At 45.9% G+C, this 24,627-nt stretch overlaps 1 protein-coding gene across 1 annotated transcript in view; it reads right to left on the reverse strand.

Moving 5' to 3' along the window:
• Nucleotides 1-11,582: 11,582 nt before the first annotated feature.
• Nucleotides 11,583-24,627, reverse strand: part of PLVAP (plasmalemma vesicle associated protein) — a 30,320-nt gene continuing 17,275 nt past the window's right edge. Inside the window, exons 4-7 of the mRNA XM_078669645.1 lie at nt 23,647-24,371; nt 20,379-20,403; nt 16,081-16,162; nt 11,583-13,641 (exon numbers count right to left, since the gene is read on the reverse strand). Of these exons, the coding sequence (XP_078525771.1) occupies nt 16,083-16,162; nt 20,379-20,403; nt 23,647-24,371 (830 nt within the window). The 3' untranslated portion in view covers nt 11,583-13,641; nt 16,081-16,082. The remainder of the gene's footprint in view (nt 13,642-16,080; nt 16,163-20,378; nt 20,404-23,646; nt 24,372-24,627) is intronic.

Here is a 24,627-nt window from a genome sequence, read left to right on the forward strand (position 1 = left end):
ATGCACGCCTCCATCGAAGAGTGCATGGGATCTCATCTAGAGAGCACAGCTCCTCTTCGTAGAATGCATGCCTCCATCGAAGCGTGCATGGGCTCCCATCTAGAGAGCACAGCTTCTCCTCTGAGAATGCACATCTTCATTGAAGAGTGCACGGGCTCCCACCTAGAGAGCACAGCTTCTCCTTGGATAGTGCACGCCTCCATCGAAGAGTATGTGGACTTCCATCTAGAGAGCGCAGGTTCTCCTCGTAGCATTCACGCCTCAGTCGAAGAGCGCATGGGCTCCCATCTAGAGAGCACAGGTTCTCCTCGTAGAATGCATGCCTCCATTGAGGAGTGCATGGGCTTCCATCTAGAGATCGCAGGTTCTCTTCGTAGAATGCACACCTCCATCGAAGAGTGCATGGGATCCCATGTCGAGAGCACAGGTTCTCCTTGTAGAATGCACGTCTCCATCGAAGAGTGCACGGGCTCCCATCTAGTGAGCACAGGTTCTTCTCAGAGAATGCACGCCTCCACCAAGAAGTGCATGGGATCCCATCTAGATAGCACAGCGTCTCCTCGTAGAATGCACGCCTCCATCGAGGAGTGCACAGGCTCCCATCTAGATAGCACAGCGTCTCCTCGTAGAATGCACGCCTCCATCGAGGAGTGCACAGGCTCCCATCTAGAAAGCACAGCTTCTCCTCGGAGAATGCACGCCTCCATCGAAGAGTGCACAGGCTCCCATCTAGAGAGCACAGTTTCTCCTCGGAGAATGAACGTCGCCATCGAAGAGTGCATGGGCTCCCATCTAGAGAGCACAGTTTCTCCTCGGAGAATGCCCGTATCCATCGGAGAGTGCATGGGCTCCCATCTAGAGAGCACAGGTTTTCCTTGTAGAATGCACGCTTCCATCGAAGATTGCATGTGCTCCCATCCAGAGAGCCCAGCGTCTCCTTGTAGAATGCACGCCTCCATTGAAGAGTGCACGGGCTCCCATCTAGAGAGCACAGGTTCTCCTTGTAGAATGCATGCCTCCATCGAAGAGTGCATGGACTCCCATCTAGAGAGCACAGCTTCTCCTCCGAGAATGCCCGCCTCCATTGAAGAGTGCATGGGCTTCCATTTAGAGAGCACAGCTTCTCCTCAGAGAATGCATGCCTCCATCGAAGAGTGCACGGGCTCCCATCTAGAGAGCACAGTTTCTCCTCAGAGAATGCATGCCTCCATCGAAGAGTGCATGGGCTCCCATCTAGAAAGCACAGCTTCTCCTCGGAGAATGCACGCCTCCATCAAAGAGTGCACGGGCTCCCATCTGGAGAGCACAGTTTCTCCTCGGAGAATAAAGAAAAACCAAAGGTGGTGATGGACGGAGCGTTGACAATACAAACACTCACCCCCAGTCAACTGATCTGGGTTTAATCCATCACCGTTCTTTAGCTCACTCCGCCACCCCAGTTCAGACATGGCCATATGCAAATCAGTCTGACCCTGTGCCTCATGGGAACAGTCCAGCCCGAACTGCCAAGCCATGTCTTCCCTGGACCCGGAATCAAGCTTCCCAGGACCGGTTTCTGGCATTCCAGCCGTCTTCAGCCGGGCTTGCTTGACTCCAGTGGCAAAGTGAGCAAGGGACTCACGTCTGAGCATACCCCGCCAACTTAGGGCGAACAAAGAAAAACCAAAGGTGGTGATGGACGGAGCGTTGACAATACAAACACTCACCCCCAGTCAACTGATCTGATCTAGAGAGCACAGCTCCTCCTCGTAGAATGCACGCCTCCATCGAAGCGTGCATGGGCTCCCATCTAGAGAGCACAGCTTCTCCTTAGAGAATGCACGCCTCCATCGAAGAGTGCACGGGCTCCCATCTAGAGAGCACAGCTCCTCCTCGGAGAATGCCCGTCTCCATCGAAGAGTGCACAAGTTCCCATCTAGAGAGCACAGCTCCTCTTTGGAGAATGCCCGTCACAATCGAAGAGTGCACGGGTTCCCATCTAGAGAGCACAACTCCTCTTTGGAGAATGCCCGTCACAATCGAAGAATGCACGGAGTCCCATCTAGAGAGCACAGCTTCTCCTCAGAGAATGCACATCTCCATCGAAGAGTGCACGGGTTCCCATCTAGAGAGCACAGGTTCTCCTTGGAGAGTGCATGGTCCCACCTTTGAGGGTGCTCTGTCCCACTTTTGAAGGTGTAGGGTCCCATGCTGGAGAGTTCAAGGTCCCATGTTTGAGAGTGCAGGGTCCCACGTTGGAGAGTGCAGGGTCCCACCTTTGGTGTGCACTGGGAGAGCGCAGGGACCCTCCTTGGAGAGCGCAGGGTCCCACGTTGAAGAGCGCAGGGTCCCACGTTGAAGAGCGCAGGGTCCCACGTTGAAGAGCGCAGGGTCCCACGTTGAAGAGCGCAGGGTCCCACGTTGGAGAGCGCAGGGTCCCACGTTGGAGAGTGCAGGGTCCCACGTTGAAGAGCGCAGGGTCCCACGTTGGAGAGCGCAGGGTCCCACGTTGAAGAGCGCAGGGTCCCACGTTGAAGAGCGCAGGGTCCCACGTTGAAGAGCGCAGGGTCCCACGTTGAAGAGCGCAGGGTCCCACGTTGGAGAGCGCAGGGTCCCACGTTGGAGAGCGCAGGGTCCCACGTTGGAGAGTGCAGGGTCCCACCTCTGAGGACGCCAGGTCCTACCTTTGAGGGCGCACGGTCCCACCTTGGAGAGCGCTTGGAGCCACCTGTGAGACCCCAGGGTCCCACCTTTGAGAGTGCACGGTTCCTCTTGCAGTGACATTTTAATATTTGGAGTTTGCCTCTCGACGTGTCTGTTCCTTTCCCCCGGTTAGCAAAGCGTCCATATAGAATTACACAACAGTAAATGTCCCCTTCTTGAAAAGTGTTTTTTTCTTTCATAGCTATTTTTCATTTCCAATGACCTGGGAAACAGGAAGCGCATTTAGATAAGATTCACAGCAGAGGTCTGAAGTGGAGGCCCGGCTTCTGTTTTGTCCTTGCTGAGATATGAGCCATTTCCTCCCAGAGGGGCATTTGTCTCCCAGTGCCAGGTGCCAGCCTCTTTCCTCCTCTCGGGGTCCTGGCGGACTGTGAACTGCTGTGACTGAGGCAGATATCTGAAGGGGGGAGCCCTTTAAAGCTGGGTCTCATGAAGTGCCAGGGAAAGGGGTGGCAGTGGGTCTCAGCCCCCAGATGAAGACACAGCAGGCTCTGGAAGATGAATCTACTGGAGCACTTAAGTGATCCACGGCCAAGATAGAGAGGTGAGGTGGACCTCTGGACAGTGCCTGCAGTGGCCACGGCAGCCATGTTCAGGCTACTGCTGGATAGGGATGTATGACGTTACAACGCATACTTTTACAAAGCATTGTTTACAACGCAACATCCACTATAACGCATTCCATTACAACGCATGCCATTAAAAAGGATTTTTTTAAACTACCTTTACAACGCATCCCATTACAACGCATCCCATTACAACGCATAACATTACATTGCATTGCATGTATGGTAAGTGTTGGATAGTGTAGGGGTAAAATTACTATTCTAACTCCAGTGGGTGCAACAGTAGGGTAAGTGTTGGATAGTGTAGGGGTAAAAATTACTATTCTAACTCCAGTGGGTGCAACAGTAGGGTAAGTGTTGGATAGTGTAGGGGTACAAATTACTATTCTAACTCCAGGGGGTGCAACAGTAGGGTAAGTGTTGGATGGTAATTGTATGAGTTGTAATGGTATGCGTTGTAATGACTGTGTTGTAATGACATGCGTTTTAATGGTGTTGTAGTGTCATGCGTTGTAGTGTCATGCTATGTAATGGATGTTGCGTTGGGAAAGTTTTATTGTAATGGTAGTGCGTTGTAAAAGTTGCGTTGTAAAGGTTGTTTCCCACTGAATGGATGGATGGATAGATAGATAGATATAGCATCGGACTACATACCGCTTTTGCTGTCTATTTCAAGCTCTCGTGTGATCTTTACACGGCCATAGCATTTAGCTTTTGGTTACACTGTGCAAGTCGGACGTGTTGGCTTTGCCAATGGTTTTTCACGATAGCTGTGTATTCAAGATTTTATTTTGGGTGATCGGTCTTTTAAAAACAAAAAACATTACACCAAATAACATTTTTAAATAGTACTACTACATATAAACACATAAAATCATTGGCAGAATCTTACAAAATTAATCTATAAGATACTTTAGTGCGTCAAATATTTAAAATTTCATTTTTAAACGAAGGTTTAAAAAGTTCATGTCTTTCTAATATCGTTGGTATTAACCGCATTTAACTCTTTGTAATTTTCTGGTTGTCCAATAGTTTTTAAGAGAATCTTTTTTGCTCTCCACAGAGCAAAAACCATTACACCAAATAACATTTTTAAATAGTACTACTACATATAAATACATAAAATCATTGGCAGAATCTTACAAAATTAATCTATTAGATACTTTTGTGCGTCAAATATTTAAAATTTCATATTTAAACAAAGGTTTAAAAAGTTCATGTCTTTCTAATATCATTGGTATTAACCGGCATTTAACTCTTTGTAATTTTCTGGTTGTCCAATATTTTTAAAAGAGAATCTTTTTCACTCTCCACAGAGTTTCAACCAATTTCCTTTAAATACACATTTAAAAGTTTTACCCCCCCTGCATACAAGGGGGATTGAGGTCCCGCCGAGCCAGGTGATTACGGCTTCTCTACATGATAGCTGTGTATTGTATCTGGTTATTATTTCAGACTATCCCCATTTTTGAGGGCATTGTGAGTGTGGGAAGACATATCTGTCTTTGGTACTTAAATTGTAAAAATGGGTTCAGGTGCCCTGCAGGTTTCCTTAGGTGCCTACAATGGGAGCCGCTGAACGCCGGGGTAGCCGCATAGCGAAGGCGGCCTAGTCTAGATTTCACCATACGCCATTTGGTAAGTCGTATTGCAGGGTTTGCACTGTTAACGTCAGGCTACAGTGGTAGGCCTGAAGCCATGTTTGCACCGCCATTGTAGTGGATTGCACAGTGTGTGCTGCAGCCCCCTGGGGGCATTTAACTTACACTCTGTACCATATACTATGGACTTTCAGGCACATCTGATGTGCCAGTTACAAATAAGTCAATTCAATCATGTTTAAACGGGGAGCTCAAACACGTTTATTCCTGGTTAGCAGGTGTAAAGTACTCCTAGTTTTAAGGCCAGCAAAAATATAGGGTCCAATAAAGGTGGAAAATCCGGGGTGAAGGGCCCCTGAGGGGTTGGTGGTCCTCTGAAGGGCAGAGTGGCCCCTGAGGGGATAGGGGCCCTCTGAAGGGCACAGGGGCCCCTGATGGGGTTAGGGACCCTCTGAAGGGCAGAGTGGCCCCTGTGGGGGTTAGGGACCCTCTGAAGGGCAGATATGCTTTTGAGAGGTTAGGGACCCTCTGAAGGGCAGAGTGGTCCCTGATGTGGTTAGGGGCCCTCTGAAGGGCAGAGTGGCCCCTGAGGGGTTAGGGACCCTCTGAAGGGCAGAGTGGCCCCTGTGCGGGTTAGGGGCCCTTTGAAAGGCAACGAGGTCCCGGGGGGGGGGGGGGGTTAGGGACCCTCTGAAAGGCAGAGAGGTCCCTGAGGGGGGTTAGGGACCCTCTGAAAGGCAGAGATGCTTCTGAGGGGTTAGGGGCCCTCTGAAGGACGGTGTGGCCCCTGAGGGGGTTAGGGACCCTCTGAAAGGCAGAGATGCTTCTGAGGGGTTAGGGGCCCTCTGAAGGACGGTGTGGCCCCTGAGGGGGTTAGGGACCCTCTGAAGGGCAGAGTGGCCACTGATCGGATTAGGGACCCTCTGACGGGTAGAGTGGCCCCTGAGGGGGTTAGGGACCCTCTGAAGGGCAGAGATGCTTTTGAGGGGTTAGGGACCCTCTGAAGGGCAGAGTGGCCCCTGAGAGGTTAGGGACCCTCTGAAGGGCAGAGTGGTCCCTGATGTGGTTAGGGGCCCTCTGAAGGGCAGAGTGGCCCCTGTGCGGGTTAGGGGCCCTTTGAAAGGCAACGAGGTCCCGGGGGGGGGGGGGTTAGGGACCCTCTGAAAGGCAGAGAGGTCCCTGAGGGGGGTTAGGGACCCTCTGAAAGGCAGAGATGCTTCTGAGGGGTTAGGGGCCCTCTGAAGGACGGTGTGGCCCCTGAGGGGGTTAGGGACCCTCTGAAGGGCAGAGATGCTTTTGAGGGGTTAGGGACCCTCTGAAGGGCAGAGTGGCTCCTGAGAGGTTAGGGACCCTCTGAAGGGCAGAGTGGTCCCTGATGTGGTTAGGGGCCCTCTGAAGGGCAGAGGGGCCCCTGATGGGGTTAGGGACCCTCTGAAGGGCAGAGTGGCCCCTGTGGGGGTTAGGGACCCTCTGAATGGCAGAGATGCTTTTGAGGGGTTAGGGACCCTCTGAAGGGCAGAGTGGCCCATGAGAGGTTAGGGACCCTCTGAAGGGCAGAGTGGTCCCTGATGTGGTTAGGGGCCCTCTGAAGGGCAGAGTGGCCCCTGTGTGGGTTAGGGGCCCTTTGAAAGGCAACGAGGTCCCGGGGGGGGGGGGGGGGTTAGGGACCCTCTGAAAGGCAGAGAGGTCCCTGAGGGGGGTTAGGGACCCTCTGAAAGGCAGAGATGCTTCTGAGGGGTTAGGGGCCCTCTGAAGGACGGTGTGGCCCCTGAGGGGGTTAGGGACCCTCTGAAGGGCAGAGTGGCCACTGATCGGATTAGGGACCCTCTGACGGGTAGAGTGGCCCCTGAGGGGTTAGGGACCCTCTGAAAGGCCACCTCAGGGGTTTGTGGCCCTTTGAAGGGCAGAGAGGCCAAAGAAGGGTTGGTGTGCCCCTGTGCTGCAGAGACCTTCCTTTCACCCCTGGTTGTTGCATGTGTGCACCTCCATAAATGCCAATAGACCAGATTCAGGCGGGACACTACCGATTTTTCAAGCCAAAAATGGCTTTATTTTAGCTGTCTCCCGCCTGAAATTGCATTTTCTACAATAGAAGTCAATGGGGAATTTTCATTCTGCCGAGTTTTTTTTACTTTAAATCTCCCACGTCCCTGGCTGTCCTAAAATGTTGGCATGTAGGCACCTCCCCTCTGTGGGCTCCAGCAGCGGTTCGATACCAGAGGGTTTAGGCGCTATATCCAAATATGGAAATCCAGCTGTGGCCGGCGCGCGCCCGAGCCCCAGGCGCTTTTACGCAGCCGCGCCGCCGCTGTCGCAGGAAAGGCACATTTAACGTCAGGACGAACAATGCTGTGTTTTTTTTCCTTCTTAAAGAAATGGATGTGAAATTTCCGGCCCTTGTCTCACGAGAGCTGGAAAATAAAACATTTAACACCTGACCTTGGCTCCCGGCCGGGGGCTTCTGTAAACTTGGCCCGCGCGCCTGTCCGCGGGCGCACGCACTGCTGTTCTGTATATACCCGTGTATTTATTTTTTTAAATATATTTTAATAGCGTCGTTTAGGGAACGGGCAGCGCCTGCATGTCCGGACACCACACTATTTACGTAAAGCGCCTCTCGAGATAACAATATATCCGAAGGCTGGAGGGGGCCTGGCCGGGACACGGTGGCGGCCAAGACAGCTGCTAATGTTAGACCCAGTAGCCACCCTTAAGGTGGAGTTATATATATATATATATATCCAAGCCTCAAACTTTAGAAAGAGGGAGTGAAAGGTCTGCAACTGGGGGTTTCTTATTCTAAATGAAAGTGAAAAGCTTTGGACACAAAATAGTAAAGTGGTTTTAATTAATGGTAGATTTCCCCCTTAGATTGGAAGAAATCCCTGATTTTTTTTAAGGATTTACATAAATTGCTGTACATTTACGTGTGCGCTTCTAGTGCCTAATTCACTCATGTGATACAGAAGGGGATGATGAACGGAGCGTTTGAGCAAATCAACCACTCACCCCCAGTGAACTGATCTGGGTTTAATCCATCACCGTTCTTTAGCTCACTCAGCCACCCCAGTTCAGACATGGCTATATGCAAATCAGTCTGACCCTGTGCCTCATGGGAACAGTCCAGCCCGAACTGCCAAGCCATGACTTCCCTGGACCGGAAACAAGCATCCTGGGACCGGTTTCGGGTTCATAATCCTCATCAGCCAGGTTATCTTGACTCCAGTGGCAAAGTGAGCAAGGGACTCACGTCTGGGCATACCCGCCACACTTAGGGTGAACAAAGCAAACACAAGGAGATGATGGACGGAGCGCTTGAGCAAATCAAACACTCACCCCCAGTCAACTGATCTGGGTTTAATCCATCACCATTCTTTAGCCCACTCAAACTTATTATTTTTCTTTTTTTCCTCAATCAAGATAATGTTTCCTTTGGTGGAAACTTCTTTCCCTGTATCCCTGTGAAATTTTCAGGCGTCCCCTTCTCTGTTCTGCCCTAGAATTACATATATTAGTGTTTTTTATGGGTATGTTTACTTGCGTCTCCGCGGTGGGCCTGGCTATGGTAAATGCGTGTGGAGCGGACAAGTGCCAAAGAAGATAGTGCCTTTATCTCCCCAACATCCCTCATGTGAGGCTCATCTCTGCCCAGTGGACTCCTCACATCGTGTGCTTTGTCATTCTTGCTGGTTTTCTTCCAGGCCGCTTTCTCAGGGGCGTCCAGAATGTTCCATAGAGAAGTATCAGCGACAGCTTCAGACCTTTATTTATTTTATTTAATGCGATTTTATATAGCGCAAACTTTACCCGAAGGTGTCAGAGCGCTTTACATAAGAACGTTGTGCAAAACATAAGGACTTAGGATTACATGCGTTACATAAAAGATACAAACAGAAAAAAATGCAAATGTACAAGATATAAAGTCACACAAGGAAGAGATACAAACAAAGAAAAAAATGCAAATGTACAAGTAGTAAAGTCACTCAAGGAAGAGATACGAATGGATATACTCTAAGAGTCACATAGGAACTGTAGAGAGTACAAAGTTCTACTGCATATACTAGTGATTAGAGTTATCTCTATATACATAAGGAAGGGATATGAATGGATATACTCTAAGAGTCACATAGGAATGGTAGAGAGCACAGCGGTCTACTGCATATACTAGTGATTAGGTCTCTTAGACAGTCGCTTACATTAGAATTGTGAGGGTTTGCCTCGTGACTGGCTTAGCAACTTTGCAAAACTATACCCCTAGGTTTTACAGTACCTTTATTCTCCAAAAAAGAAGGTTTTCCATCATATTGCAGTTGCGTTTATATAGTGTTTCATACCACTTACCAGGTGCTAAAGTGCATTGGTTTATAAGGTAAAGGTTTGCATGGTTCTTTGGCGTGCCTTTCAGTTAAATAGAGATACACAGAATGGGCGCAAGTTGCTTTCAAGTAATTATGTGAAATTTGGATATTATGCGAAATGATACATAATTACGTGGAATGTAATTCTGTCATTTGGGGCCAGATGTAGGTAATCCCAGATTACCGATTCCGGTATTTAAGAACTGGCAATTGGGATGTAGGTAATTTTACCGATTTAATTACCGAATCAGTATTTACCGATTCGGTAATTGCCATTCATTCCTAAGGGCCTGGAGGCCCATAGGAATGGGTAAACATTGAAGGGTGACACCCTGTTGCACCCCTCAATTGTGCATGGGTGCACATGTTCTGCAACATGGCACTGTTTAAAAAGCAAAAAAAATGCTTTTTAAAGGGTTTTCATTATTTACCACCAATAACCAATTCTTAAAACCCTGTAGCACTGATTACAGTGCTACCTACATGTCAAAATACAGATTCGGTAATTTTACCGAATCGGTAAAATTACCAAAACTGTATTTTAACATGCCCCTACATCCCAAACTCCAAATACCGGTCGGTAACGGCCGAAATCGTCCGTTACCGACAGGTATTTGCCTTCCTACATCTGGCCCTCAGTGCTATATATTAGCATGAAAAGCATATGTGCATCAATTTTAGAACGCATACTTTTTTTTACTGCAAATGATGCGTATCACACCAAATTCATGAAATATGCACCAAGTGAAACTCATGAAATTAAGCGAATTATTCTGACGAAATTTAATTGTCACCCAGGGCTATTTTTATTTGGTTGGTGTTTGGTAGAATACGTCAGTTCCATTAGTCTATACTGTTTTTAGTTACTCTCATAGGTACTGCGGGTGAACCCGACCATTACCTTAATTCTGCAGGGCTGATTTAGTTTAGCACACACTTGTCTCAGCTCCAGCTGATAATCAAAATCAACAACGTTTATAGAAAATAAATAATAAAAGGAAATGTTATATCTGTGCTTTGCACCATAGTAAAATGCATTGCAGGTGCTATCGCTAGAATGTAAAAAAAAGTCAACGTGTATTGTGCTTCAAATGTTTGAAGCTGTGTGCCAAAAATGTTGGCTAAAAAGTAACTGCACAATCATATATTCAATACTTTCTTTATAAAACTGTTTTTAGACGTAGTCTTGTTCATGCACTTTGTTCTTTCTTGAATCACTTCGCCGCCACGCCGTTGAGTGTATGTACTTTGTATATTGTACATTTGAACTATATACAATCTGGGATTCACCTGAGTGAGGATATAAATCTTCCCAAAGTGAAACCCAGGAACTATTGTTCCTAATTTACTTACACTCTTCCTGGAATTTTTGTGCCTTGACTGGTGCGTTTATTGTGATCAGTTGAAACCGGTGGCCGAAGATATGGCGTTCCGTATCTTACAATCATATTTATAAATTGCTAGGCCAGTTTAACTATGACTACACATTTACTATACATCAGAGGAGCACTGGAAATTTATTTAATATGCATATCCCTGTTATAGCCACAAAAAGGCAAAAAAAAAAAAAAGATTGGTGTGAATTGAAAATGGTGGCGGTTAACATCTGTGTCTTAACCTTTGAATCCACTTGATGACAGCCATCCCTTTTCACTAAGCTTTTAAGGTTTCATCTCTCTGCCCAGCAACAGGGGACAGCCAATCAGTAGGTTTTAGGACCAGCAGAGGAAGTTTGATAGAGGTCATTTCCTGATATACTAACTTAGAATATCGAGGCGCACTACCTCGTTCTCGGTTGATATCCATACGAGTGAAATGACAGTCTGTCCTAGGCCGCGGGTGATACCATGATTGACAGCCGGGGGTGGTGTGGTTCAAGGAAAGACTTGGTGTAAGATGTATAGCGATAACTCGCCTCACCCGGACTCTTCGTCTTCCTCCTCTATTGTCAGGACAACACCATATCTGTATCTTAATGTAAATATCTTGTGATTGGCTGAGGGCCTGATGTAGCGGTGAATAGAAATGGAAAACCCTCGAATTCCTGTTGGAAGTGCTGAATGGAGAAAATAATCCACTAGTGGAGAGTTGACCTTTATGGGGATACAGCGGTGGAGGACAATTTGCAGATTAATTCTCCTGCGGAAATGGAGTTTCCAATACCACCCAGCTGTACATGAGATCCTATAAGTTTGTCGTATTTGGTAACCTCATTGTTAAGTTTGGCACTTTGTGGTTCTAAAGATTTTTGTAAAGAAAGATAACTCCTCAGAGAGTTAAGTTACAACCACAAAGAACATTTCACGAAATCAAGTCTTTAATAAAACCTTTGTAAGGAGACCACAAACTACAAATGACTTTACATAAAATCTTTATTGTGCACCAGAAAGGATTAAATATTTACAAGTCAAATTTCTTCAGTAGCCTTTTACTGTTATCAGGATAAGTTACATCGGCAACCAAAGGAATGCCCAGCCTTGTAACTACAAAGGACATGGTGTTTATTTGTAAAACAAAATCCACAGCAGGGTAAAAATATTTACAAGTCATATTACCTGCATTTGCATCTCAATAAGATTACGTTTGCTATGAGTCCTCTACATGTAATCAACAAAATTGCACAATAAAAAGTGTAACTGAAAGATGTTTCACCAGAGAACAAAGATCAGAGACAGCAGACGTCTGGTTTCTTCACAAAAAGTGAGAACGAAGAATGCAAAATATGCGATTGTGTGTTCTAGGTTTACTTTACACGGAGACCTTAAATATAATATGTAGGGATTTTTCTGTGTCTATTTGTGGTACATGTGCTTAAAGACACACTCTGCAAACATCAAGATGTTTCCTCCAGCACTTCACAAACTTTATCATCTTCTCAAAGATTGATCATTTTGAATCATAAGGAAATATCTGGCAAAAGTATGTTTTGGTAAAAAGGCCTGCCTGTATTTGAATGATTCTCTGGCAAAAATAACACATTTGCTGTGAAATTCTTCTGCAGAAACTCCTTTTGTGAAAAAATGTGTCCCACAAGCAAAGTTTTGTTGAGCGGATACATTTTTGCAAGCTTCACAAAGTGCAAAATGTGGATAATAAGCAAAAAAAAAAAAAAGCCACCCACAACTCCTCAGACTTTTCTGTCGCTTCGGAGAAAGAGGTGTCTTGTTTCTCTTGTGCGTTTATAGGGCGTGATTTATTGAAAAATGCTTGCCAAGTTTATTTGATTCGATTATTTCCACAGAAGCTTGTTCTTGTATGATGGGTGTTACATTAAGACGACTGTATGCAGCCGGTTTCAGGTGCAACAACATTGGTGCTTCAGCTTAGAACAAAAAGCTTAACAAATGGCTTCAGTGGTAGGGGAGACACAGCACCAAGACCTAAAATCTAATTTTGCTTGAAGCTCAAAAAATTCATACTGCTACAAGAAACTGGCCTCATTCTACATTGAGAAAGTAGCTCTGTGAGTCAACAAAACAGGCGTTGATGTTGCAAGCACAGCTACATGTGCAGCACAAACTGTAGAAATAAAAAGTCACACCATAATAATGTACTATAAAAGTAGAACACATTTTAAGGAAAGAAATTGGTTCAACTGGATATTGAGGCAAAGGTATTCTGTACTTCTGTGTTCTCAAATTCTGCAATAAATTAGACTGATGACAGTAATTATTGAGCAGAGTTGGTACTGGACTGTGCTGTGAAATAATGTAACAATATTATTTTGAGGCCTGCTGAGGATGGGGTGCATGTTTATGAGAGACAAGAAGTTTGAAAATGCAGACATATGTACTAGTTTGACTAAATAACATTCTGACAATGGAGACAAAATCTTAAATCATGAGGACATTCCGTCAACCATGCAAGTGTCGATAGAAAAATCTGCGTACAGCAGCCAAATACAAGCACCTCCTGTAAAGGATTTCACAGTCTGCCCTAGAGTACAGAGAAGGCTTGGTGCGATGTACAATTAGTTGGGAACTCTGCTGCTGTAGATCTGTATGTTGATCAGTTGCGTAGGAGTGGGTTTGGCCTAAATATGTTCCATCTTGCTTGTCTCTCAGATTTCCTGTTGCGTGCCAATTTCCAAATAAGAGATTGCTCTCTCTCACAGCAATATTTTGTTTATTGTCTTGACTCCTATGAATGCTGTGGCGTCTCGGAGTCCAGAAAGGAGACGCCCAACTAAGAGGAACTGGAGACTTGGAATATTCCATATAACCCAGGCTAACAATCGGTGTCAGCGGTGGGATCTTGTTGACCTTACTCATAGATGGCACATCCTTCAGGAGAAGTAAAACGAGGAACGACGCACGCAAGTTCTCAAATCTGTGCCCCAGATGAGTCTCTCTTGGGAGCTTCCTGTTGAGTCAAACTAATTTTTCTCCTGCGATAAGAATGTTTAATTGGCCCCTGAGGTGGGAAAGAAAAGCAAAACAATTAAACATGGCCAGCAGATTCTGTAAACAATGCATGTGTCATAAAGGATGTTACAAATTGCTTCTGGTTTTGCGTAACTTGTTTTTCATTGTTTTCAAGTGGTCTTCAGGATGTGTTTCCCTGTCCCACCCCTCCTAGATTTTCCAACAACCGTCTGAATCTTGGACGCTGGACCTCATGTCCTCTAACTTTTGACTTTCTGAAAAGAACGGAAAGTAACTGAGAGGACCATGACGTGGGTAGAGTTATATATAGAATAGAAAGAAAAAAACTGTTAAAACATTACCCCCTTCTCAATTTCACTCTACTCAAAGTGACTCCATAGTGCAGGCGCAGAACGGAAGAAGTGCCTAGAGACGGGTGATAGCAAAGCCTTCACACGTGATGTTGGGCAAACTGGAAAAATTGGCTTTACCGAAGGAACACTGAGTTTTAGATCCTTAATTGATGTTGCTGATGCAACATTTACCAGGGCATCAACAACAGGGCTGTTTTCCAACCGCAGGAATACCTACCCATGAAAGGCATGACATACGACTGGGAGGGGATGGGGTGACTTATCTCCTCGGACAAGCATTCAGGTTGGGGAGGTCTGGGCCACTGAGACCTTGGTGTGGGGTGTGGGAGGAATTCCAGAGGCAGGTGAGGAGGTGTTGGAAATGAGACCAATAACAGCTCATCCACTGCTTCTCTTGGCAGTGGGAACAGCTTCCCGTTGCTGCATTGGCCCAATGAAACTTCCATACTTCTTATGAAAAAACTTTTAAGCATCACACTTAATAAACCTCAGTAAGTTAATTTTTAGCGCATTTGAAGTTACAAGTTGAAGGCTTCACAACATTGCACACTTTTGAGAAAAATAAATCCTTCCAAAAAAAAAAAAACTCTGCTCAGGACAGGTTTTGTACAGATAAATCTTAGAAATCATATTATTGTCATGGCTTCAATAAATATGAAAATAATGTAAGCTTTGAAGAAAGTAATGGACAGGTCCCACCACTCCAACTAGCAGCCATTACACACATTTATCAGCATTTCTCCAAAGCATAGGTGCTCCTAAACATTTCCCCGGGGGTCACAAAGTACTGTCTGTGGCATGCCCGAGGGCCGCACTTATGCCAGCAGGGCGAGAGCCGATATAATAAAAGGTGGGCGTAGGGAGACGCAAGGCAGATGCATGGTGTGGACAACAAACCAAGCCCACGTGACTTCTGTCTGCTATCCACACTGTATTCTCACACACCAAGAATTAAAGTCGAAGCATTAACTTCAAATGTAAAATGTGAGAGGGAAAGAGATACTCATCTGGTGGTTTAATTGCCCCGCTAATTTGCAACTTGCCCCACCGTACTTCTGTGGCTCTCATTTTAAGGGACTTTCACTGGCTGCCCATAAAAAACCCACATATTCTTCAAGATATGTTGCCTGACACAGAATGCCTTAATCAAGGCCTAACCCACCTATTTGCATTCCATGCATTGCTAGTACCAGATGTCTCAAGTTTTAAGATATTCCAACATATCCTATCTAAAAACACCTCGCATCGCACAGCTAGATTTGGCAGTAGACCTTTTTCTTATTTTGCGTCATCTTATTGGAATAAACTTCCACAATCTATTCGCCCATGTGAGGATCATGCTAAATTCAAAACGCTATTAAAAACATGGGTGTTTAATGTTTCTCTTTTAGTCTCTGGTGACTGTGCATGCCAATCTGCTGTGCCTAGTGCCAAGATGCTCCTCAGGGAGTGAGTTGTGCTCAATTTGCAAGCTTCCAGAATAACATCCAACTGTCGCGTCACTGAATAAGACATGTACTTCTAACCTTCAGGTCACTGAAAAGGACATGTTCACCCAACCTGGACATAGACCAGAAGATGAAACCCTCAGTGGAGAACCCAGACTCTTATCTGTGGAGAAGTGTGGCTCAATGGTTAGAGTGGCAGACCCTGATGCAGAGGTCTGGCCCGGGACCAGGGTTCAATTCCCCGCCTCGGCGGGTCTTGGGCTCAAAAATTCCACGGACCTGATAATTCTCGCCTCGGTGCCTATTCCAATCATGGAGTCCCACTCTGCAACTCTGGGCAATAGCTTGCTTAATCTCCACAACGGCCCCCACAACGCTAAGGATGCCTGGCCCCCACCTCGGGGGTGCCCAGGAGTGGACACCTCACAGGGAAAGCCAGGATGGGTTCCACAGCGGTATTCGTACAAGCGCCTTGAGACCCTTGCGGGTGAGTAGTGCGCTATACAAGTATCAATTTACAATTATCTGCAACAGTGAGGAATGGCACGGCCAGTGAGGCGAGAGTGGTACCCGTCCATCCCGATAACCAAAGTGTCTGCTGTAGAAATGAAAAAAAAAACACAATATGCTTCTCAGGGCTCTCCCTTTGGCTTCTTGCCCTCTTACCTTCAGTATGAGCCCGGGTTCTTGGATTTGTCTCCCAAAAGCCTGTTTATTTGATCATTCAAATCATTTAGGTTTACACTGCCTAAAAAAAAAAATACATAAAAATTAAAAAAACAGAAATGAACTTGGTTGGAAGGGTGGGGTTTGTGCTGCAAGCATTTACCAGAACATGGTTTGAATATTGGGTCACCTCCCCCAATTTAAACCCTCCCGATATACACTTTGCTTCATGTCCACCACTTCACCCAACAAGCCACCCATACACAGGATGTTTTGTATTCTCAGACTGTGCTAATGGTGCATCGACTGATGCACACAGAGGATTTACCACTGCTGAAACAGTTTGCAAAGAGCATAGACTGTGGGTACAAAGAAAACTGGTTCTTAGATAAAGTTGCTGAGGGGTGGACAGACATTTATGCATACTCAGATTTCCAATAGAGTTGTGTCTCTGAAAGGCATATAGGGAGATCCACCATCTCACAAGTGATGTTGCTACTTCACCCCCATACCCAGAGGTCTCCACATAGGCATACCACCCACTAATTGCAGTTGTGCCATCATCTGACCCTACTGCAGGTTGGAATTTGTGGTTGTGTCTGTTCCCAGGGCTACTTGTCAGAAGAGCTGCCCTCCCTAGAAGGGTGTAAAGACATTTGGGGTCAAAGTTAATCTCTGAAATGTGGAATCATATACTGATTTTGAAATCTTATGTGCAGTGCTTAATTTGAGCCGGTGGTTTCCAGTGTTCGGCACCAGCACTTAATTGTCAACACCGATGCTGATGACAGTCTGCCACATGGTGGCGCTGTATGAGATGAGCACAACAACAGTCAAGTGTGAATACAATATACATTAAAAATGACTGTTACCTGTTGCCCAAGCCATTTTTATAGCTTTGGGGACTTGAAATAGGCTGAACTGTCACACTTGTAGGAGTGCAATGGTTATTGGTTCTGTTTGTACGGTCACTGACAGCCGCAATGTGTGGTGCAAGCTGCAGTGACCTCCTGACGAGAGCCCTGGCTCGTATTTTTTTTATTTTTTATAAATTAAGCGCTGCTTACGCTGCATCTATGTCGATGGTGGCCACGGTGTGAGGAATTAATACACTTCTCAGAACCCACTATGCTGACACCCAACTGGGTATCAACATTGGGTTAGGAGGGCACTCAACCACGCCGCACGGTCATGCCTGGCCCAAGTGGCCGGCGGCCTTGGTGAGTGAAGGACCAGTCACAGGCAGATGCTGGCCGGATTATGTCCCTTGTTTATCCAGGGATAAGGGAAATGATAGGGTAAAGGGAAGTGGGTAGGGTGGGTATAAGGCGGTAGAAGGTTTACGATTAAATATTGGGATGGTGTGTGGTGAGTGAGGATTAGGTTTGGGTTAAGAGTAAGAGATACGTTTGGTAAAAGGGATGGAATTTGTGGAAAGTGTAGGAATAAAGTGGGAGCTGGTGTTCGGTTTAGAGTAAGGGTTTGACGTTAACATCAAGGGTTAGGACAAGGTATCGGGGCGGGGTACGGGATGGAGGGGGAACAGCGTTTACAACGCAACTTTCACAACGCAGTACCTTTACCACGCAACGTTTACAACGCAAGTCGTTACAACGCATTGCGCTGGGGGGCGCTCTAGGATAGGGAATAGTTAATTTACTATCCACAACCTTCCCTACTATTCACGGGGACTGGAATTGGAATAGTAAATTAAACTATTCACTATCCAGCGCCCCCCAACGCAAGTCGTTGTAACGACTTGCGTTGTGAAAGTTGTGTGGTAAAGGCATACATCCGGGATGAAGTTTGTGGTAGGTTTAGGATTATTGACAGAGTTGGGGTTAGTTTTAGAGGGAAGGTATAAGGGTTAGTGTCAAGGTTTAGAGCAAGAGGAGGGGGCAAGGGATTGGGTTTGTGTATGGTGTAGAGTCAGGGTTAAAGGCAGGAATGCTGTTGTGTCCAGATGTGGGGCTCGGGACCAGTGGTAGCAGGATCTAAAGAAGGGTCTGACTTACCAGGGGCAAAGCCTGTTGCCTGAGTTGGAAATGAGCGGTACGGTTAGGGTCACATACAAGGGGCTGGGGACCTCTTATCGGAAGGTCCCAAAAAGGGAATGCCCCAATTTAACCTGGACCATGTGTCACTGGCTGGCTGCGAACAAGTACTTTACTGAGTCCACCTCAAGCACTGGTGCTTTGTCTGCATTGTGGCATGAATAGGATAGATGTAGTAGGCGCGGACATGACCAGGCCGGAACACGTGTGACAATAAAGACCAGGAGCTTACATATGTGCCAGTGAAGGTCAGGAAAATGCATAAGTGCTTAGAAGAAACAAGCATTTCAGCCATCACTGTTTTGTATACTTATTGTGCCGTCGTAAGTGGGACGTGTACGCCCAAACGTGGGCCCCGTGTACACTGTGGAGAAGTGTGGCTCACTGATTAGAGCGGCAGACCCTGAGGCAGAGGTCTGGCCCGGGACCAGGGTTCAATCCCCGTCGTGGCAGGGTCTTGGGCTCAATGTCCTCGGACCTGATAATTCTCGCCTCGGTGCCTATTCTAATCATGGGTCCCACTCTGCAACTCTGGGCAATAGCTTGCTTAATCTCCACACCGGCCCTAACAACGCTAGGATGCCTGGCTTCACCTTGGGGGTGCTCAGGAGTGGACATCTTACAGGAACAGGCCAGGAAGGGTTCCACAGCGGTATTCGTACAGCGCTTAGAGACCCCTGGGTGATAGGCGCTATACAAGTGCAAATTACATTTACTGTGTCACTGGAGCCAAGCTGTACCCAGCTGATGAGTCTATAACTAGGGCAAAACCTGGCTTGGGTTGATTGTTTTCTGGTCCAGGGAGGGCCTGGCTTGGCTGTTCGGGCCGGACTGTTCCTATAGGTGCAAGGTAAAGACTGATTTGCGTATAGCTGGGTCCAAACGGAGGTGGCATGGTGGGCAAATCAACCATAGATTGGGATGCTGCTCTAGTAATTACCAGTGGCTGTGATTAATTCAAACATTCATCCATCACAATTTTGTTTACTTATTTAGAAGAAACAGGTCAGCACAAGCCCAGAGGTGGAGTTTTGAGAGGGTCACTATGCAGTGACCGGAGATAACTTTGGTCATAAATAGCATATTAGACTCTGAGGATCTGCATGGAAGGCTCATGCTGTGATCTTTTGTAAGGTGTAGTAGTTATAAACATAAGTGTTGAACCTCAAATTGAACACAAAGGCCTTATTCCAGGCATTCAAACAATATCCTACAAATAGGCCCTGTTAGCAGAGTTTGTTTCTTGTGTACAGTCATCGTAGCATGGAACAGTGAGTCGGGAAACAGTGTTTTCACGCCTTAGTTATGCCCTACTGTGGTAACAACGTGGAACTTGACCGTTGCTCTGTAGGAATAAATGGGTGAATGTGCACCGGGGCAGGACAGCCGAACCACCGGGGCAGGACAGCCGAACCACCAGGGCAGGACAGCCGAACCACCAGGGCAGGACAGCCGAACCACCAGGGCAGGACAGCCAAAACCACCAGGGCAGGACAGCCAAAACCACCAGGGCAGGACAGCCAAAACCACCAGGGCAGGACAGCCAAAACCACCAGGGCAGGACAGCCGAAACCACCAGGGCAGCACAGCCGAAACCACCAGGGCAGCACAGCCGAAACCACCAGGGCAGCACAGCCGAAACCACCAGGGCAGCACAGCCGAAACCACCAGGGCAGCACAGCCGAAACCACCAGGGCAGCACAGCCGAAACCACCATGGCAGCACAACCGAACCACCAAGGCAGCACAGACGAACAAGCAGGACAGGACAGACGAACAAGCAGGACAGGACAGACGAACAAACAGGACAGACGAACAACCAGGGCAGGACAGCCGAACAACCAGGGCAGGACAGCCGAACAACCAGGGCAGGACAGCCGAACCACCAGGGCAGGACAGCCGAACAACCAGGGCAGGACAGCCGAACAACCAGGGCAGGACAGCCGAACAACCAGGGCAGGACAGCCGAACAACCAGGGCAGGACAGCCGAACAACCAGGGCAGGACAGCCGAACAACCAGGGCAGGACAGCCGAATCACTAGGGCAGGGCAGCCAAAGACCAGGGCAGCCAAAGACCAGGGCTTTTTTTTTAAGGGTGCCAGGTCACTGCCAATGTCATGCCCACATGTTTTGGGTTGCAAGCACTACGGGGGGCGCGCGCGCCGGAGCAGAGACAGACTGGCAGAATTCACCAACACCTCACAGGGGTGGAGAATGCGCAGTTAGGTAGATGCAAACACTTACCGGCTGGCTTTGGGCCTGTTCCGAACTGTGGGAAAGAGCGAGAGACACGTCAGAAAAGTACAAACATTGAGAAAAGAGCAACTGAAAAAAAAATTGGTGTCTTAACAGCGGTATTTGAACCCTTAGTTGTAATAATCATTGATACAACGCACATCACTCACTAAATTGTCTACTGCCTACGAAGCAAGTTTTATTATTTACATCTTTGTTACTGGTGTTCAAAGTAAGAAGGGGGTCACGAGATGGGCCTAATTCAACTCAAATTTTTCTGCTTTTCTGATGTTAAGGTTTTACAAAATTGGCAAATTTGTACTTGTTTATATTTATCGGAAAAAACCTCTCCAATAAACTGGTTAATGTTTTTAACAGCAAAATATCTACTTCCTTTTGAAAGAAAGTGTTTCTTTTATCAGGCAGTTGCACAAAGTTGGGAATACTTTTATAGTATTTTATTTAGAAATTACTCCGTTTTGAAAATTGTACATTATTTTGTGCAACTTTAAAGTCCAGATTTGTGAATTAAAGTTCGTTTTTTTAAATAAAAAATTATACCCTGGTTTGCTGTAAATAGTTTATCTGTGCAACAAAAGATACCCGACTACTACTTGTGTACAGGACACTGCTAAACCGCAACTTCAGATTAGAAATACTTTTTTTGTCACATAAGAAGAACTTCTTAACTGAGCTGAAACTCTAGAATGTTCATGTAGAGTGAATTTTGCCTACAAATTTTGTAAATAGTTAAATAGGTGTAACCTTAGTGCGCGGATACACACACACTTTCTCACCACTTTCCCTGGTTTTGCACCAACTTTTGTACTAACATGTAAGTGAATAATTACTTTTTGAAGTGGTCTGTATATCCAAATTTCTATTTTCAATTTTGTGACTGAAGAATACACAACTTTTATTATTTCACCACTGAAATCAATTGTCATCTTAGACTAGTGTGGCGACCCAGTGTCTATATATTGACAAAGTTGTCACCCTAAGCGCCAGGAATTGTCTACATGTGAACATGTACTGTACGTAAACACACAAAACGAAACCTTAAAGGCAAGCAGATCTTCAATGTCTTCAAGCCTTGCTGGCATTTAAAACGTATTACGAGTATCATTTTAATCTAATTCATGGTGTGCGGAATGAGACCAAAACCTGTGTACTTATGAAATTTGATCCAGACATTTTAGTCATTTTTTTTTTAAAGATTATGAAAACGTCTTTGTCTTTGCTTTTTCATGATTGTTCTTTAGTTTCCTGGTCTCTTGCAACCCAACATTTTTGTAGGTCTTCTTTTTGAAAATGTGTATGTCTTCAATTGGTTGTAGCTTGGTTGAACATGGTGTAATTATGTGTTAGATATTCTAATTTTCTCAACAATCTATAATAGATGGTGAATTAATTTTTACATGGACAACTTGTAGACCGTCTTACTGATAAACTTTACACGTTTACGTTGTTATTATTGGGTATAAATAAACTTTTAGAAATGTATGCAAGTATTTGTTCTACATGCAGTCCCACTGAAATTATACAGCAAAGAAGGACAGAATTATGAGCCAGGGCAGACTACATTAAGCCACAAATCTGTGGCTTAATGTGGCACATTTTGTGCCAATGCTATCTCACCATATAGCTATTTTAACAGATTAATACTGTCTGGGTAGACGTTTTGCATCCCAAGTACCATTTTGATACCCGAATGCAGCACTCGCGGCGACCAGTTTACCGGAGTTGAATTTTTTTTTTTAAACTAGCAAATTATACGGCACATGGTGGGTTATGTGGCAATCTTAGTAAATGCTAAAAACAGGGCAGCCACAGAATTGCATAATTATAGTGAACCCCTCCATATAGAACAGTGAAATAAGTCTCTAAATTGTATAAGAGATGCACATGCTGAGCGGTCAGTATTTTTGCGTGTCTCAATGTCAGATGTTTTTGTTAGACAGGTGGTGTGGATTTTAAAAGGTTTGTTCCTAAACAGGATTTTGTTTCTCCTGTACTTGTCCAAATTATTTACAAAACCAGAGTTTGTTCAAACTCATTCCTTCAAAATGGATGGATGATTTTCACGATTTTTAAGAGCACCTTTAATCCCAGTGTGTTCTAGATATATATGCAGTTTAATAAAGTTTGACAATTCAGTGCATCCCCAACTACTCTGCTAGCTTGGAAATAACCGAAAAACTTGTCCAAAAAGACCAAGCCAACTAGGAAATATCTAAAAATTTGACCCAAAGACCAGGTCAGCTCCAAAATACATAAAAAACAACCCCAAAGTCCAGGCCAGCGTGGAAATTCCTCATAATTTGCCTAAAACACCAGGCTAGCTTGGAAAAACCTGAAAACCCCATCCCAAATACAAGACTAACTCAGAGATACCAGAGTACCTGTCTGCCAGACCAGACCAGCATGGAAATACCTGAACTGCTGCTCATTTAATGCAAAAACATGACCTCTGTCTCTGCACTAACACTTCTCAGAGGCTTCGCTACAGCCCCCGCTCGCATTCTGCAGTTTACTTTCATGATCTTAAGTTTCCAAAATAGGTAAATTGCCAGAATTATATACTAGCCAATAATTAGGGGAGCTAATTCGCTCCACTTTACCAATTCACTCCAATCTACTAATTCACGCCAACCTCACTCCAGCAAATCAAACTTTGGAAAAATAAAGTGCAATTCCCAATTTGCGTAGAAAAGTTTAGAATGTATTAAGTTTATAATATATGGATTGTCCGGATTAGTCGTTTTTGCATATTTAATGATTCTACCCATAAATTGCATTTCACTATTAATTTAGGGGTTTTGTTTTAGCACTGGACATGTATTCCCCAGTCGGCGTCCCAGCATTTAGAATGAGAGAGCACATGTCGAGGACTTTCTCAACCCAACTAGTTCGAGTAACCTTAAATTTGCTCTTTGTCAATGTGGCGTTGTCCCACAATGGTCTCTCTCGTAGGACTGTGCCGTTTAAAATCAACTTCAAGGAACTATTCAGTGTAGAGAACTTAAAACAAAAACAACTTACTTTTTACTCAGGCCTACATCTCTCACAATCAGCAAGAACAGACATTCTAGAATGTTTGTCTGATGAGGTCTGATTGGGTTTTTAGATCTACTGTGACATCATTCACCCAGGACCACTTTATGTCACTCTAGTCTAAAGATGAATTTGTTAACGACGTAAAATTCAACAATCAATTTCTATCAATAAAAAAGCAGGCGTATTTGTGCTCCATGAATGGGTTGTTCGGGTCACCTACCGGGATCTTGGGGCATCGCTCTGCCTCCCTGGTCTTCACCGACAGCTGCATCTGGGTTGTTTGTAGCGCCTGGCTCGTCTCAACGACGCGCTTCCCCAGGTCCTCCTTCTCTCGCTTCAGACCCTCCTTCTCCTTGTAGATGATGGACATCTCGGCATCGCACATGGCCTGCTGCCGCTGGGTCGCCGCCTTTATCTCCAGCCCCATGGACTCCTTGGTCCTCCGGCATTCGTCCAGTTGGTTTGTGGCCTGTGCCTGCTGTGTCCTGAGCAGGCTGTTGTCTGCTAAGACAGAGGACACTTGGCGGTTGAGTCGTTCGACTGATTCTTTCATAATACTGTTGATCTCAGAAGAGAGAAGCTTGCAGTCCTGGCCAAGCGGGTTAAAATGTTGACCAACGCCTGGGCGAGACTCGAAGGGAGATGAGGCCTGGTTGGGCAGGGCCCTTTGCAAAGCTGCGTTAAAGTTAACCTCCAACTGCCTCAGCTCCCCCTGGAACCGGTCATCAATGGCTGAGCAGGAGGTCTTGAACTGGTTGAGTTGGTCTGAGAGGGATCTCTTCTCTTCCCGCAACGCAATCATTTGCTTGTGGAAGTTTTCGCGCTCCGCCACCGCTGAATCTGCTGTCTGCACCAGTGCTTGTTTGCCTGTGGTGCAGTTGTGAATTGCCGCAAGCTGGTTCGTCTCCAAGCGATGCTTCTCCTCCCTCAGCTGCAGCTTCTCAGCTAGGCGTGCAAGAAAGAAGGGTCAAAGTTAGCGGAAGAAAAACTCACTTTTTATTACCAACAAAGAGAATTGTTTGATGCAGAATATTTTTCATGCTCTCAGGGTCTATTGAAAAGGACTCCCCTTTCCTATAAGAAGGCAAAGTGGTTTGCCTTAGATCACACAATGCGTAGAAGGTCTATAGCCAGGGACTCACCCAGCATACACGGCTGTAACTTTAGTCATTGACCACTATTGTTGCCCCTAGGAGACAAG

This window comes from Lissotriton helveticus, chromosome 12 (genome assembly GCF_964261635.1).
Source record: "Lissotriton helveticus chromosome 12, aLisHel1.1, whole genome shotgun sequence".
Classification (NCBI taxonomy): domain Eukaryota; kingdom Metazoa; phylum Chordata; class Amphibia; order Caudata; family Salamandridae; genus Lissotriton; species Lissotriton helveticus.